The sequence below is a fragment of the Charadrius vociferus genome, unplaced genomic scaffold (assembly GCF_000708025.1).
Source record: "Charadrius vociferus isolate BGI_N301 unplaced genomic scaffold, ASM70802v2 scaffold32, whole genome shotgun sequence".
Taxonomy (NCBI): Eukaryota; Metazoa; Chordata; class Aves; order Charadriiformes; family Charadriidae; genus Charadrius; species Charadrius vociferus.
The window spans coordinates 811,136-829,190 of record NW_009647856.1 but is presented as its reverse complement, the minus strand read 5'-3'; the positions used below and the strand labels follow the sequence as shown (position 1 = coordinate 829,190).

The window sequence follows — 18,055 nt, the reverse complement described above, 5'->3', positions numbered from 1 at the left end:
ACTGGAAATTATTTCACTGTTTTGATACATTTAAATTCTGCTTGATGCAAATAAAATGCTTCCTGTCTTTACTTTAGCTTAAAAGCATTAATGCGTGGTAAACCAGACTTCTTTGGAAGTATCTGTCTCTGTCTCTGCAAGGTGCTGACCTTGTAAATCCAGTTGATTGCTTTCAAGATGCAGCAAGGTTTAAGGATTTATATAAATGTACAAATATGAATGCACATAGAGATATTCTGAATTTCTGGTTTGGCAAGACAGTAGATGCTCTAATAACTTGGATGAAGCATTGAGTGAGCGCACAATTTATTACAACTGGCAGGATTAAGGACACGATGTTTAGCCAGAATCAGATTCTTCAGCATAAAGTTTAGGAGTGAATTAATAGTGTTAATAGCAGTGTCTGGGACAACAGGCATTGTAAACATTTCTTATGCGAACCATTTGGATGCATATTATTATAATAGATTGGACTTGCTAAACCATATGTCATAGCAACACCCTCAGATTTGGTGTCTGGCATTTGGCTCCACATCCACGGTTTGGCTCTGAAATAACCACACTGATTTTCAGAGGTGCTGAGTGCTGAGCTCAGTCAGCAGAATGTGGACATAAGCAATGAATAGACCAAAAATCCACAAATCAAAGCTTTTAGTCTTAGTTTTAAATTAAGTTAATGACCTGACTGATAGTGAAATCAGATTTGCACTGGTCTCAGAAAGTCAGCTGCTGAAGTTAGGCACCTGGACGAGCACTCTGTGTGAGCATAGCGAGAAAAACAGAGTATTGATCAAACAATGTTGAAAATCATGGTCTTAATAAATAGATAACAGCACTATAAAACTGCCCTAGTTCTGGCAGTAATACTGACTTCAGTTACAGGGAATGCCCTCAGAAACCATAAAATCTCTAAAATCAAAATGAACTTTCAAGTTGTACCTCTATAGATTTAAAATGGAGATTAATACTACTTATCTGTCTTTGCACATGTTTTTTAAGTCCAACTAACTGCTGTTACTTTCACTAAGTACTAATTTAGTATGTGAAGTGTTACGGCTTGTCCTCATGGTGCTAGAATTACTCTAAGAAAAAAAAAAAAACTCTATTAATCATTCCAGGTCACAAGTGAAAGATAACTGCCCATTACTAAAAATTACATATATATTTCAATGTCTAAAGATATTTGTCTTTGTGCTGCAGCCGCTTTGTAAATACTCCATCTAGCTCCTTGCCTCATTCATCTCCCTCTTTCCTTCCTGGCAGTTTATATCAAGAATTAGCAGTTGCAATGGTGTGCAGTCAACAATGCTGCCGAAAATGTCTTCCACCGGGGACAGGTGGCACATGGCCAGGATTCCCATGTGGGGACAGGGGCCGCTTGGTATTTACATCATGCTCTGCCCTACCCTTATGCCTTTAGGCTGCCGGGGGGCTGGCTGGGCTACTTTCCTCCCCCTGAGAGCCATTACCTAGATAAATGTGATGCTCTGTGTGCAGAAATAAAATGTTATGCGTACAAAAGCAAATGTTTTGTAAATTTTGACCTCCTTTTCCTAAAGAAAAAAAAAGGGTTTCATTTCTGCACGAGCCTCTGCACACAGTGACACCTTTCAAAGTGATCCCAAATAGCTATGCAAACATGGCATAAATTTTTTATCTTGCTCTTCAGATCCACTGATGTTTTGTCACGCAGTTCATTCACACCAGGCATTTCAGGATGGAAAAGTAGCTCCTGCAAGCACAACCTGGACAGAGCAGGCTTACATAATTTGTAAATAAAAGGCTGCCTTGAAAATTGGACCTTTTTCTTTTTATGTGGTCTTGCCTCCAAATTACTTGTCATCTTTTAAATAATTACTTTTTTGTAAAGTGGCGGTTTTAACATCCATGCTATGCTTTCAAATGCTTGAAGAAGTGAAAAACTGTCTAGCTAGGAAGAGAATTTGCCTGCTCTTTAGCACTTTGCGAACAGCATTCTTCTAAGTATTCTTTTGCTATTGCTTTACTTACGTTTTTATTCTGCACTGTTTCATGTTTACTGGATCAGCAAATAATCAAGGTCTTTAGATTTTGTTGGAATGTATTTTATTCCTCTCCCCCAAAAAAGTTAAATGCCTCTATTTAAACAGCTTTTACCACTATATGCAAAATACAAATAAAATGTAAATAGTTTCTTCTACTAATCCACATCTGCCTTGGTGTAATTACATGATACATGCTGGTTAAGCACAAAAATTTTGAATAGACAGCTTTTTAATTAGGCATGTGCATTGGGTCACAGTAGAATTAAAATGGCTTCTAAAAAATTGATTCTATAAAAATGGCACCTGCTTACTCAACAAATCTGATTCTTGGGTAAAGTTGCAGACACGTGTCTGCGTCACATCCTTCTGTTGGCTCTTGTAGAGGAAGCCAAGTTCGCAGCCAGGGGGCTCAGTCCTTCCAATGATGGGGATAGATTTTAGCCTGAGCTAACGACTTGTGTAATAATGCTTTGAAGAATTACTGACTTTCAAATGTGACAAACAGCTGATTTACATCTGTTCCTCGGGTTTCATTGAGAGGACAAGATAGGCCAGTCTAAGGCAACACCGAGCACCTGAATGCATAGAAATACATTTTGTTTTCACTTTTTGTCAGATTTAGTAAATAATCATTTTTGTTACCTTGATTTTTTTTTCCTTTGAACTTCAGTTCCCAGAGTCCGGTGAGCAAAAGGAGGATCTATGGGTAGTGGTTACCTGTCAGCTTTGCAAAGTTTGTCAGCACATGGGTAAAACTTTCTGTGCAAGGTGGAAGACTGGTAAACGGATCTTCCATGCCAGTCTGAACAGAGGTATTTTAATGGGCTGTTCAGTGTTCTCACCAGCAAGTGGTCCTGAAATTATTTCTGAGTGCAGAGGCAGCTGCGCATTATGTCTCCCAGCAGCTCTTTTCATTACACTGTGGCTGCCACAGTACTATCTATCAGATAAAGTTGTTATAAAGCTAATAATAAAGTGGTCAATTTTAAATTTAGCTCTTCCAGTCAGTAACTATGGTTATTATATGCATGTGCTTCTCCCCAGGTTGCATTCTTGATACATTTTAACAGTTACTTTAATGTTCCTTTTTAAAAGAAATAAGCTAGAATTTTCTTGGCAGGTGTTTTAAGTATTTCAGTATTAATATGCAATAGTCATCTTACACTGCAATCTCTTTTAAGAAGTTATAATTCAGTAATTTTTATTTTAAAAACATGAGTATTTGTGTAATGAGTATTAACAAAAAGTAGGGCCAAATTTAAAAAAAAAAAAAGATAAATCAGGCTACCATGAACTGCAGGATCCTAGGTTTTACCTTTTTTCTATAAAAGTTATGCCACGCAGATGTCAGCAGCGAGAGCCAAATTGGTTTTACAATGTTCTGTGGCAGGTCAGAGCACAAAAAAACAGAGTCTTTCTGTTTATGCACAACATGTTGAAATCTTTTACATCCTAAAAAATGACTGTACCTATTCACACCAAAAAAATATTTATTCACACATTGGATTAACACCTGCAGCAGGTGGAAGGAAGTTGAGTTTCAAAGTTTCAGAATATAATTTGTCTGCTACTGTTTAACTAAATGATCCCTTGCACACTAGTTCTCGGTGCTGCTACTAGTAACTGTATGTGCACATATAAAAATATCTCATTTCTAAAGAATCTTCACCTCTTCCATGACCATCAATCATGTGCTGTTTCTATTAAAATTACCCCCATGTTTCATATCTCAGTACTGGAAACATGCTAACACCTCTGAATTTATTATTAATAGGCAACAGTGCCAGCATTGTTGCAGCACTTTGCAGAAAGAGAAGACAAGGTCACCGCTGAGAAGTGACAGAAATAGCTAGTAATGACAGTAGATAGTGTGGGTGGGCAGGTGAAGGGAAAGCTTCAACAATAAAGTAATCATGTATTGCTAGTTCTGAAGCTCACGCAAAGCATGCATATGCGGAATTTAGAGTACATGGTTGAGAAATGCAAGTGGGAGTAAGTAATGCTGGAGAAGTTGGTAGAGTTTACCTGGACTATAAATGCAGCAAGACCAAAAAAAAGAGGCCTGAGCCTTGCAGAGCTGGTGCTTCCTATGCTGACTTGCCAAACCGTGGCCTGTTTTTAGCTCCATTGCTATTGGCTTGTGCTGGCTGCAGGAGGGTAGCAGACCTGTCCCTGCCCCCCACCAAATCACAGCATTCTGTCGTATTTTAAGCACAGGAAGACAGATACTAAGAGCTTGATCCAAAACCCATCAGAATCAATAGAGACATTTCTACTAAATTTTGAATGTGATTGTAAATTAACAACAAAGATCTAATCTGCATTTTTTTCCTCTCCGTTCAGACTTTGAAGTTTAAACAACTCTAAATAATAAGAAGAAGGGCAGTCCAGTAGGCAGTTGAGTTCACTGAGGTGCCATAAAAAACTCCAGCCAGGAAACTTAGTGCACAAGAAACAATAATAATAAGAAATAAGCAAAGTGTTTGCATACAAATGGTGGGAACATGGGTAAGAAAATAGAGAAACTTTACCTACTAGTGCAAGATGTGCATATAGACATCTGAGGGGTAATAAAAACATAGCAGAAAAAATATCTGGAGTCACAGAATAATATAGGTTCTTCAGAAAGGAGGGAAATAGAGGTGGCAGCATTACAAGAAACATTAGGATAATTTGTAATGAAATGAGTTATGTCAATAAAACAGATTCTGTTTGGATCAAGCACTTCAAGCATGAAAAAAGTACTTTTGCAGAATTAATACTTGCAGAAGATCCCCAGGGCATCAGATTTGATTCTGCAACATTACTGTAGAGAGGAATGTAAATAACAATCTGTCATTAGAGGATGTTGAAACTCACAAGTTTCTACACCAGTTACTAAACCAACAAAAGGTAATGATAGTTTAGATCTGTTTTTTGCTTTGAAATATGTAGGCAACAAAACATAACCTTTAACCAAGCATTCAGGCATTGAGTCCATTTACATTACATGACAAAATGAGTAATGGTCAGCAAACTTTAATAAGCAAAACAAGTTAGTTAAAGAAGTGAAATATTTTGGGGCTTCATGGATATTTCTGTGAAGAAGACATCAAATTTCATTGTGTAACATACTGAGTTGTATCTGACAACGGGGGACTAGGTTCAGCCATCAAGGAAGTCCCCTCCATACCTATGTTCCTAAGTTTGTCAGTTAAATGCAAGACCCTTAAGTAAAGCAGAGGTAATTGTAAGACAGTTTGACAAATTTGATCACTGTCAGTATTCTCTAGTATTCTTTGACTCATTGCAGAGTTTGGACATTGGCTGCCGGACAGCAGAATATGTTCTTGTGATGGTGTAGATGTCTGAGATGTAGGACAGGATATTTATTGTCTCCTCTACTGGGTATCTATCAAACCTGCCACTTCATCTAGAGAGTCTCATTCAGATTCCTTCTCCATAGACCAGCCCTCCTTATCTCCCTCATCCCTGAACAGTCTCAGGTAAGATAGGGTTGGTAGGACATGTGGAAAGTTTGCACAGTCTAGTAAGGAAGATGAAACTGGGGAGAGCACCCGAAAGTGAGGACGTTGTAGTACACAGATGTTGAGCTGGAAGAAGAGAAGATGCAGGGGGTCTTACTAATGTATGCAAGCACCTGAAGAGAGGATGCAGAGAAGATGGAGCCAGGCTCTTTCCAGTGGTGCCCAGTGGCAGGACCAGCGTCAATAGGCACAAAGTGAAACACAGGAGGTACCATCTAAACATCAGGAAACGCTTTGTTACTGTGAGAGTGACCGAGCACTGGCACAGGTTGCCCAGAAAGGTTGTGGGATCTCCATCCTTGGAGATATTCAAAAGCCACCTGGACATGACCCTGGGCAACTGGTTCTAGATGACCCTGCTGGAGCTGGGGGTTGGACAAGATGACCTCAAGAGGTCCCTGCCAACCTCAATCATTCTGTGATTCTGTTAGCAAGCTCCAGCCATTTTAGTAGGCTTAATTCTAAAAGCCAAGCAAAGTTTGATGCTTAATATAAATGTTCTGCATAACTTCAAAGATACCCACTCACTGTGAAACTGTGATTTCTGGAGGCAGACTATGGCTTGCTCAGAAAATCAGGCAGGAATTATAAAAGGGATCGCTATTATGCTTGCCCATACGCACCCATTATTATTAGAAGCAGCAGGAGAGAACAGGCAGAAAAGGTGCTACAGGAATCTTTCAGGGAGTTTTCCTAAAGTGGAGAGGTTTTGAACTTTGCACTAGCATGGCATTGGCTCGGTAATGCTCTTAATGTATCTCTCTCTTCCTACCAAGTGCTGGGTACTTCTCTCTGTCTCAGCAATGAGGAACTCCTAGCCTGGAAAATTAGTTAGATTTGGAGAAACTCCTACAGTCAAGATTTACTTGAAGGATTTCTGAAATTAATCCTTTTTATTCCTCCTTCATGTCTCATGATCTGAAACTCTGTTTTTCCCCAGTTTAACACCACTGTAGCTATTCTTTGAGTTGAGCTTAGTAACTCATGCCTTTTTCCCTATCCCTCTTAACCTTCAGCTGTATGTTCTCTATATGACAGTACAGCATTATGGCTCCCAAAAGGTCCAACTGTGAGTGAGTTACAACTTCAGAGTGTGCCTCGGCATGCTGTTCATGTTATACCTCAGAAACCACAAAGACCTTTAAAAGTATTGATTCAGAAAATGCTGAAGAAGTTCTGCTGTCTTGTGACGGATAACGCAGGGTCATTATTTGAAGGAGTTCTTACCCAAGACCTTCTGATGCTCATTTTTGACTGTTTAGGGACTGGGCAAGCGGGCTACTTGGCCTATATATTTCCTGACTGCACTCCTTCTGCACAAGCTAATTTCTTTTCACTGAAGACCTATGTAGTGTCAACTAGTTCATCTGATTTTCTGATTTATGAAAAACATATTGGTTTAAGTTTTAGATCATAGCTAATCCTGTACAAATGCATAAAGTGAAAGGGTGAAAACAGACAACGATTTACTCGCCCAACACAATAAATGCATTATTCCTTTTGCACCCTGCTTAAGTACTGCAAGAGAGGATGAACAAACAGATTGGTCTCCTCCCACCACATATCTGCATTGCCAGCACTCAGGGAAATAAAGACTGCATGGATTAGAAAGTTGCAAGGGTACTATTTAGGCATAAGCTACTGAAACAGGAGCATGCATTGAAGAGGTCTCAGTTCAACAGTATCAGTCCTATTATGAGCAATGTCAGCCTCGCTGCTAATGCGGAAACCAGGGATGAGAATGCAGGTAAGATCTTTCTATACCAGGACATCAGCAAATCGCAATGAATTGCAGCCATTGCCACGATAATGTAGTGCAGTACATTCTTTCTCTTTATTAAATCTTGACTTTTGAAAACTGTTTTACTCTCAGCTGCTCGAGACAAAATCATTGGAGTTCTTTCAGCGCTTCCTGTGAAGTGACCTTACTGCTTTTGCTTATAGTTTGCAATCTATTTATGATGCACATTTAAGACAGTATTTGCAGCTCCTAAGGTTTCTGTGAATAATATTCACAAACATTTAAGCAAACTCTCTTAGCACTTTTTCCCTAGGCACCCTCTGAAGAAATCTTTCTCTGAATCACAGTTTGTGCATATGCAATTAATTACTGTCAGGCTGTTAGACAGGCTGATCATGTGGGAATTGACCATTTCATTTTCACATAGAAACAGCCTTTGCCTTTCGTTGTCACATAGAAACAGCCCTTGCACTGGCATCTTGATGATGCTCTTTTTTCCTCAGTTTGCTTGATTAGATCTTTTGATTGAAGTACTTGAAAGGCATAATTTCATAAATATACTTCAAGCAATTCCGCATAAACCACCTTATCCTCCCTAAATCGTTTCCATTTTATTGCTGAATCTTCAAATACCATTAAAAAACATTGCATTATGATAAGTCAATTATTGAACTGTGTACCTTGTGGACACCTCACTGTGTTGTCTGCATAAATGATTTCTTGTTCCTAATTAAAGGTAGGATAACAAGGCGATCTTCACTTAGAAAAATACTTTAACTTGTGAAATTCTCTAACCAAACATCTTTCTCCTTTCTTATAAGGATGCAAACTGTTTTATTAAAGTGGAAACTGACTGTGGGTCATCAAACTATTCTGAATATTGTTTGTACTGATTGCTCATTTTTATTTTAATATGCACCTTAACAGTACCGTAAAAAATTATTTATGGCTATAAATATATAGATCTATTCTAACAACAAGAAGGAACTCAAACTTATTTCTGAACTTTTCAGTACCAGAAGCTGGTTGGTGCATGAGCAATATGGAGACCCGTAAACAGCCTGTTGACTTAAAGTATTCTGCTTTCATATGTGCTGTGACTGGTAGCAACGTCCTATACATGAGAAAAGATTTGGAGGGCAAGGTGTTATCTTTATTATTATTTGACCATCTGGTTCAGCTGGAAGTATTAAACTGATTTTCAGACATTTGCCTAGATTTTCCTAATAAAAAACTATTATACCTAGCTTTGAAATTTGTCCTGTTATTGTCCTTAAACCATCATGGCTGCAACAAAATGCCACTAAGCATCTCTATGATATGCAAGATACAGTTTAGTTCATGCCTAGAATGGGAAATGAGAGTAGTAGTCCTGGATGTCTGATGGCAAGTAATGACATTTAATTGGAAACTGTCAATATTACCAATATTGACCAATAGAAAAAGTACTTCCTTATGCACATCCATGCAGTCTTGCATCCTTATTCATTGCTTTTTAAGTCCACGAGTACTTACTATTTCCTTTACTTTTTCCTTTTACTCTTCACCAAACAATGGTATTTCTTGATAACTAACCCTCCAAACAAACTTCCATTGTATCTTGTAAAAAAATAACCCGTGGACTACATTGGAAAGGTGGTTAAGAAAAGGTGTATGTCTGGATCCAGTTTAATTCTTCAGCTGTGAGTTTCCACAGAAAAGAAACAGTACTGTCATTGCCTATTTGTATTACATTTACTGGCCAAAAACCTTAAAATTTTTGTCTCTAATATTTGAGTTAGGATGTTGATCTAATTTATTTTTTTTTAGTAGAGTTCTATCTCATAAAAAAAAAAAAAAACTTGCACTGCATATATAGTAACTGAAGTTGTCTCATGTTGTCACTATTTTTTCTTCTCTTTCTAGGTGATGTCATTGTCTATATTAATGAAGTTTGTGTCCTTGGACATACTCACGCAGATGTAGTCAAACTCTTCCAGTCTGTTCCTATTGGTCAGAGTGTCAACTTGGTGCTATGTCGTGGATACCCTTTGCCCTTTGATCCTGAAGATCCTGCCAACAGCATGGTGCCACCCCTTGCAGTAATGGAGAGGCCTCCGGTAGTGGTAAATGGAAGACATAACTATGAAACTTATTTGGAATACATTTCTAGGACTTCTCAGTCTGTTCCAGACGTAACAGATCGACCACCACACTCCTTGCACTCCATTCCAGCAGATAGTCAGCTTGATAGCACATTCCCACCACCTGCCCATGATGATAATGTATCAATGGCTTCTTCTGGGGCCACCCAAGCTGAACTCATGACCTTAACCATTGTGAAAGGGGCCCAGGGCTTTGGCTTCACTATAGCAGACAGTCCTACAGGACAGAGGGTGAAGCAAATTCTAGACATTCAGGGATGTCCTGGTTTGTGTGAAGGTGACCTCATTGTTGAGATCAACCAGCAGAATGTACAGAACCTGAGCCATGCAGAAGTAGTGGATATACTTAAAGAATGTCCTGTTGGAAGTGAAACTTCTTTGATTATCCATAGAGGAGGTAAGTTTGGAAAGTCTGTACAATTACGAAAATGTGTGTAAAAGGTTCTAAACCATAAAACATACATATACTCACTACATCCTTGTGTACTAGATTGGAAATTAATTTCCATGTTGCGGGAGGTAACACCATTGGTTCTGGAAAAATGTGTCTGCAATCAAGTATCCTAGGCAAAATCTAACAGTTTGTTGTACATTCCTTTTTGTCTTTTGAGTGTCAATGGTCCCGCCTCTGTATAAGGGTAAAACTAGACCAGTTCCAGACCTTTCACCCCATAATAGTTTGTATGATGTCTGCAGCAAACTCTTACAGTCCCACAGCAGTGCTACAAGCTTTAGATATAATTGTATAGATTAACTCATTAAGGTAGATCAAAATCAGAGCAATCTATTAGCCCTTTACAAGGCTGGTTACTGGTTTAGATAAGCCATTTTGCCTCCTTTTCCTTCATTGTAAAAGTGTTTTATAATAGTCTTTTTTGTTTCTTTCTTCACAACAAAGATCCATAGTATATTTTTCTCTGTTTTTAAAAAAAATAGCTTCTAGCAACTTAATTTCTCTGACCAGCCTGACACAGTAAGTTGAATATACACCACTGGAAGGGGAGAGTCGAGACTTACCTGTAAGGAAGCAATAACAGAAGAAGTCTTAATACCTTGACAGTGATAAGTAATTTCATAGCTTTTAATATTTTAGCCAAACAAATTTTCTTCGATGGTTTTAGATGAGCATCCATCACATTTTATTATTACCTGAAGTGAGTAGTGATTGAATTTCTTTAATTAAAGTTGTTTGTTCCTCTAAAGGCATTCTTATGTCACTGAATATACGTTACTCTCTGCTTCAAAAGAGGTTGGACAGTGAAGCTTTAGTGTTTGCGTATGCCAAATCCTTAGAACAGGGAATATAGTAACATTTCATCAAATTGAAGAAATAATAAACATAAGGTGATTTAAATATCTGTAGAATCACATAGCCAATAAAGTATTTTTCATATCTACATTTAAAACAATGTTTTGTAACTGACAGAATCGGACATTTCTTTGGAATGAAGCCTAATTAAGAATGATAAGTAAAGGCCAACTGATGTCACTATAGAGTATGAACTTGGAGAAAGTTAATTGTTGCAGCGGTGCTATATCAGTTGGTATTGAATTTGGTTTTATTTAAAATCCGTTAAGAATCTGGAACAGTGGAGTAGGCAACATTTTTTTATGAACATGCTGACAAATTAGGGAGAATTGCATAGCAAACAAAGAGTATAAAGGGAATTAGAAGGGTTAATGTAACCCCCAAAGATGGGATTTTATTTTGAAAAATGCAAGTTAATCCCCCTCTAGAGGAAAACAATTCAGAACACCAATCTTCAGAGAGAAGTGGAGTGTGAAATCCAGTATGCTGAACAAGCCTGAGTAATAATAGACAGGAAAATAGATATTTCAGCAATCAGTGCAGGACAGTAGCAAAAAAAAACCCTGAAGCAGCAACATACTCAAGCCCATGAGGATAATTTCTCTCTCCCAAGAGAATTTCTTCTTAGAGCATCGATTCATGATTTAAAAAAGTTGATCAGCATGATAGTTTAACAAGTTTTGGTACATCAACTGAGCTGTGGCTGTTTTCTGCACATTGCTGTGGCAGATAGGAGATACTGCACTGAGTTCAACCCTCAATAAAAGCAGTATAAATTTACACCACCTTGTCTTTTGTCAGGCCAACCATGGAGGTACAGGTACCCTAGCTCAGCTGGCAGAAAATACTAGGTCCAAATGCAATAACGTGTTCCTGAGTCTTATCCCTCTGTTGCTGGGGCAGGGGGTGGTTTGTTGCCTCAGAGAATGCAGAGTGGGGAACGAGAGCATGTTTTGTTCTTGGTAAAACAATGACTAAGATTAAAGCAACTGTTTGGAAGTACTACAGAGTCATTAAACTTAATGGAACGATACAGAACAAATGAAAGTTTACTATCAGAAATATCTTTGCATCAGAAATAAGGAATATACCTTAATGCAAGGTTGTTAGACTCTGAAATTAAAGAAAAGGCTCGTTTGTTTGAGTGATTCAAAAGAAGTGAAAAAATAGAGTGTATGAGACAAACCTGCTGTACCTGAGAGATGGCTAAATCATTGCTTACCAGAAATATGAGAACTGTTTTAAGGTGTCAACCTGCTTTTTTTCATAAATGCATAGGAAAAGGGAATCCATGTAACATCTATAATGCAGGCAATCATATCTATGCTAGTCATCAGGTCTCCTTTTATAGTCCCTGGGCAGAAATAGTCCTTTCTCGGGTGCAATTCCTGCCATCCCAATGTAGATGTTTCAAATAACTCAGGTGTACCCTAAAACTATATATTCTGCTTGACTGACTATAAAGGGAATTGAGGATGACTGGTTCAGATATATGTGTCTATCCCACGTGTTATGAATAAGAAACAGATGACAACATTTGGTCATGTGAAATAATTCGAATACAAAACAAAGCTTAGAGAAACCTGCTATGGTTCTAAAATATTTAGTCTGTAGCACCAGTGAAGCAAGTGTACTTCCTCATTACCCATGGTACCAGCTTTTATTTTATTACCTCTAACATTTGAAAAATATCATCCTTTTCCATTATTACCCTATGCGTCTTGTTTTTAGCATCTCATTTTTAAGATTAAGACCAAAATACTATTCCTGCCTGTGGAAGAGGAAGGCTGTGTTTTGCATAAGGTTGTGTGTTGCCTCTTAATGTATTCTGTCTCTGATAGGAATATGGCCTCACTGCATAGTTCACTGTGGCAAATCCATTTTTGTAAGTGACTTAATTTCTGTCTCTCATCCAGCAATCTTAACTACATTGCAGGCAAGAAACAGATCGACATTGGCTGATGTATATTCTCACTATAGGAAAAAAGCATCTCATGCAGGAAAAAATGCTCTCTCCTATGCATATAGTATGTGTGCTACAGCATGTAAAAAACCATTGTCTCTCAAGCTTAGGAGGTCAATGGCCAGAATATGCAGGGGAAGGAAAGGTCTGTGTGTTTCAAAAAGATAGAGATAACAGCAGTACTCAAATTTAAAGAGGCCACTAAAAAAACTGTCTGAACTGACAGCAAACTGAGACTTGTCATGGGGTACAATCCAGCTGGAGGAAGTCCTACTGAATTTATAATGTACTCATTTTAAAATTTCTAAAGCAGAAGTAGTAATTTACCTGTTTATTAAAAAGAATCATGGAAACAATATAATTGTATGTCTAAGAAAATACTAAGCAGCACTTGTTTAGATGACAACTATGATACTCTGGCTAGAGATCTTACAATCTTCTTTCTGTTTGTTAGTCAGGTTCTTTGCTAACCACAGATGCCCTGCTTAGTTCAGTTTTTTTTGCATCTGACCAGCCATATAGTTTCCATATAAGCTGACAGAAGTGTTCACACGGAAAAATATAAAACACAAGGAAAAGATGGTGGAAATGTGTTGCCTAAAAAAAAAAAAAAAAAAAAAAAGGAAAAATGAACAGAAAAAAAAGGGTAAGAAAAAGATATGAATGTGTTTGTTACCCAAAGAGATTTACCCCTTTCCAGCTTTTCTTCAGCCTTCACACTTCATCCTCAGCTTCTGCAGCAGTCTGCATTGAGCATAGGCTGCTGAAATAGTGCAGAAGAGCTCTCAAAAATCAGTATTTCTGAATGTGGATAGAGCAGAAGTTCTGCATTAGTCCAGAATTACTGAAAAATATCTCTACATGGTTGAAGCAGTATGTACCAAATCTATGTAGAACAAAATGTTCACTAATTACGACATTAAAAATTGGGTTTAGCATGTTCTACTAAATGAGATATCCAAGTACCTGACATATGCCATCTCTTTTGGAAAGTACCTTTGAAATATATAAACCTATAGACAGCAGCCCAACCCCAGAAGTGTTCCTGTCTAAAAAAGAACTGACACATTCAAATGTAGATCCATCAAGACTATGTCTGAAATACTGCTGTTAAGGAAATCTGAAGACAACCAAGGACTGATTCATGAAGCTATGGCAGCTCCCAAACAAGTGCTGTGAGTGAAATATTAAAACTAAATGCAAAAGTGGGAGCCTGGCAAAGTCCTACATCAGACGGCTCTTTTATGGTGTTGGATTCCAAACAGACTCTGAGAAACTGAGACTGTTAGTACGAAATGGAGCCAGAGAAGTGACCTACTGTCTGTATGGGTTAATTGTTAGCCCACTGTGGCCATGGGAACGGAATAAGCCAGCAGCCAGCTTCACCCTGACACAATATGAGAAATAGTGTGGGCCACACACAATGCACAGTCAAGATGAGGAGGAAGAATTAAACTATGTAGATGTAAACTGTGAGAATAAAAGAATGGCAGATCTTTCTCAGATTCTGTATAAACCCCAGGAGAAGTTTGTAACTCCTTAAGACTGCTAACAGATACCAGTACATCACATGAAGCATCAGCAATTTCCAAAACAGCCAGAAATTTCACAAAAAACCATCTCTGCATATTCTAGTGAATGAGCCTAGTCCCTCAAAATAAGCAGACTTCAGTGGAAGGAATACTACATCCTTGGTGCCCTTTCCATGAACTGATCTCAGATTTACCTCTCTACCACACAGACGAATTTTTTTTTTTTTTTTTTGTCCAGGCTTGCTATAAGATGTCTTTCAATTCCTCTGGTCAGGAAAGCTCATACTTAGAATCATAGAATGGTTAATGTCAGAAGGGAACTTGAAGATCACCTCATTCCAACCCCCCCTCCCACCAGACCAGGTTGCTCAGAGCCCCATCCAGCCTGGCCTTGAACACCTCCAGGGATGGAGCTTCCACAACTTCTCTGGGCAACCTGTTCTAGTGCCTTACTACCCTCAAAGTGAAAAATTTCTTCCTAATATCTAATATAAATCTACCCTCCTCCAGTTTGAAGCCATTCCCCTTCATCCTATCACTACATGCCCTTGTAAAAAGTCCTTCCCCAGCTCTCCTGTACTCCCCTTTTAGGTACTAAAGCTGCTATAAGGTCTCCCCGGAGCCTTCTCTTCTCCAGGCTTTTTTTTCTCCAAGTTGTCCTCCTTCTTGGGAAAGCTGCACAAGGTAAAGCTGCAGGCAGCACCATCACCCTGCTAACACTAGTCTGACCCAGGCAGTTCTGATCGTCTGGTTCCACAACCTCAGCCCACCACTACGGTCTCTAGAGCTTTGACTCTGCTTCTGCAGTTCTTCATTCAAAGTATTAGAGAGTACCTGGTGCAAACTGGAGACCCTGTGTCTCATGGCTTGCTCATCTTCAATTCAGGACTTTCTAGTCAACAGTACTGTGGGTTGGAAGAAATGAAATTGTTAGGAGGATGGTGTAGGTTTTTGATTTGGGACTTGTGGAGGTTTCCTACCATTCTTCTGTCTCTACTCTTTTACATCGCTGGGTCATTGGTGAATTTTTTCATTCTAGTTGTTTCCTAAAGGAACCCAGTCTTGGTTTAATTGCTTCTTATGGGTACTCTGAATTAACAGCAGTCTGTTCATGCTTAATTTGTTCATGCTTCTTTCTGTTCTCTCTGACAAGAGATATTGGGAGATGCAAGGTCTGATAGCTCTCCTGCTTCCTGCTGTATTTTCTCCTTTCCAGACAGTTACTCCAACTGTACATTTACTCTTGATCCCTTTTCTCCCAGTTCTTGACAGTATTCTAATGTTGAGAGGAACTTAGATCCTTTCATCAACATCTGCATTTTTAGCTCTGCTGTATTCTTAAATGGCACCTATATCTCTTGTTTGTGAGTTTAAGGGACATTTGATCCCACAAAGGGAATGTGCACGTGAACCTAGTAGTGAACCACTGACCCATTTAAAGTGAACCATGTGAACCATTGATACCTAGAAGTCAATGACATAAATTTCTTCTGTCTACCATGCTGCTAAAACATCCTCTTTCAGTTTTCTCTTTCCAATTTACCACACCATTTTGCCTTGCCATCCCTCTCATCCCTGTTTTTCCTGGGTCTGTTTGCTTTAAAACTGATGGAAGACAAAGGTTCATAGCTGACCTTTTTCCTTTCCATCTCAAAATTATGAGCTTTCATATGATATTATAAATTCAACACTTTCCTCAGCATGAGTTTTCTGTAAATGTATCCTTCTCATGCTGGCTTTTGAGTTGTTTCATTTTTTTGCTCATTTTTGTTGCTGTTCTTAGCTAGTCATGCCAGAAATATTTAATGATCAAAAATATTGTGAGTCATGCTACATTGTCCACTTCATTGCCTTTGCTGTTAGATGTCATGTTGCCCTTTTCCCCACCCCCAGCCTCGGCCACTTGTCCCTTCCTACTTTTCCTACATAGAAATCAATAGTTTGTGCAAGATATTTTCATAACAGCCTTGTGAAAGGAGCAGTTGTCTTTCCTATGTTAATTCCAGAAATAAAATCTCTGAAAGATTTTTAGAAAATACTGTTACCATGCAAGAAATACTGCTGTTCTATTAACATAACTCCTGGAAGCACAGATTAATTTTTACAAGGCATGTCTCACGTTACGGAGTATCATATTTTTAGCTGCGAGATATGTATTCTCCGAGTGACCTTCAAATTATTTACAACCTTTTTGTCCTACACATTGAGACTATTTTATACTTTGGATTAACTTGAAATATTTTTAAGTATCTTGTTGTAATCATATGATACGAAATCTATTTTAATAAATATTTTACATGTTCTAGCAGGTAAACTAGAAAAATAAGTTACATATATATAGTTTATGAAAGGATTCAATCTAAATCTTGTTAGTAAGAGAAATGGTAACCTCTCAGTAGCACAGGGAATGACAAATTTGAACAGAGGGAGCCATGGCAGGAGACCAGTTATCCTAAAATTCACACTAATGAGACTTTCATATTTTTTCTTTTGTAGCTCTGATTAGCAGTGAAACAGTGTGCAATTGCTTCCATATTTCCGAATAAAAGAAAAAGAAACCATAGACCCCCTTAATGAATATGGATTCCTGAAAAAATAGACATCAGTAATAGTTAGTAGCTATTACACTGTATTAATGGAAGTAGTATTAATTGCATTGCGTTTCAAAGTGGTAGGGTTATGGTTTTGCTGCTTCTTTCTTATTAATGTTTGTGCACTGTGTTGTACATTTGTGGATAATTTTGCAAAGCATTAGATAAATCTTTTTTACATATATTGCATAGAAGGTTTTTCATGACTATTAGCAAGCATTTTGTTTCAAAAGTACTTTTATATTGGTGAAACTGTTTTCTAATGTAGACTTATATGGTCTGTATTAAGTTTGAACAGTGCTTCTATTAAAACTTACGGGGACGCTTCTCCTAGGGATATGTGTGCCTGACTCTTGTTGACATTAAGAGGAGTTAGTTTGCACACTGGAGAAATAGATCCCTTTAGAAGACCCTTTAGCAAAAAGAAATACAAGTGTGTAGACATAGATTCCTATCATTGCATGGCATAAAGAGGTAACTACCATTGCTCCAATGGCTATTTTGCCATTAAATTCTTATGCCCAAGATGAGGCTACATACAGTAACCAGTAACCAGTCAGACATTATAATTATTAGGTCTACACGGAGACTCGCCATGCACCTAGGCTTTGTGCAGAGCTGCAGGAACTCTGCCTTCAGGACAGGCAACTACTTGTCTCTGTTGATGAGTGCAGGGCACGTTTGTGTCTGGTAGCTGCAGCCCACATCACTGCAAGAACCCAAGAGCTCTGCTGTTAGCACTGCAGACTGATTTCAGTCTTACTGATATTAGTGTATGAATGAATACTAATTGTAGAACAGTTTGATTGAGAAAACAGACTTTTTGGCTTGCCTACACTTGAATCTGGCCAGGCCAGAGAAGTTTCTCCTCTGTTCTTGCAAGCAGTACTATCAGAAAACTAACCAGGTTATCTTGGACTGTGTATCTCAGTGGAAAATGGCATCTTTTGAAGCCAAATACCTCCCAAGCACGGTACATGGGAGAACCTACTGCAATACTGGGGCATGAAGAAACTTGTTTTTTTCCTAATTGCCCATAGTGTAGGCTCTGAGTGAATCTAGCATTCCTCAGAGGAGATCTGGGAGATCTCAGCCGAAGGAGGGAGAACTGCAGAGCTGGACTCTAAAAACGTACCATACAACCTGTGCTTGTGTACTGAGGCATGTCTAAAGTTTAGTCTAAATGTGTTGAACAATGTTTCTGTTGGTTCAGTATAATGTAAT

At 38.4% G+C, this 18,055-nt stretch overlaps 1 protein-coding gene across 1 annotated transcript in view; it reads left to right on the top strand.

Annotated features, from left to right (window-relative positions):
• The window catches only part of MAGI2 (membrane associated guanylate kinase, WW and PDZ domain containing 2), a 536,664-nt gene that overhangs the window by 403,595 nt on the left and 115,014 nt on the right, over nucleotides 1-18,055 (top strand). The window contains exon 10 of the mRNA XM_009883000.1: nucleotides 9,198-9,833. Coding sequence (XP_009881302.1) covers nucleotides 9,198-9,833 — 636 coding nt within the window. The remainder of the gene's footprint in view (nucleotides 1-9,197; nucleotides 9,834-18,055) is intronic.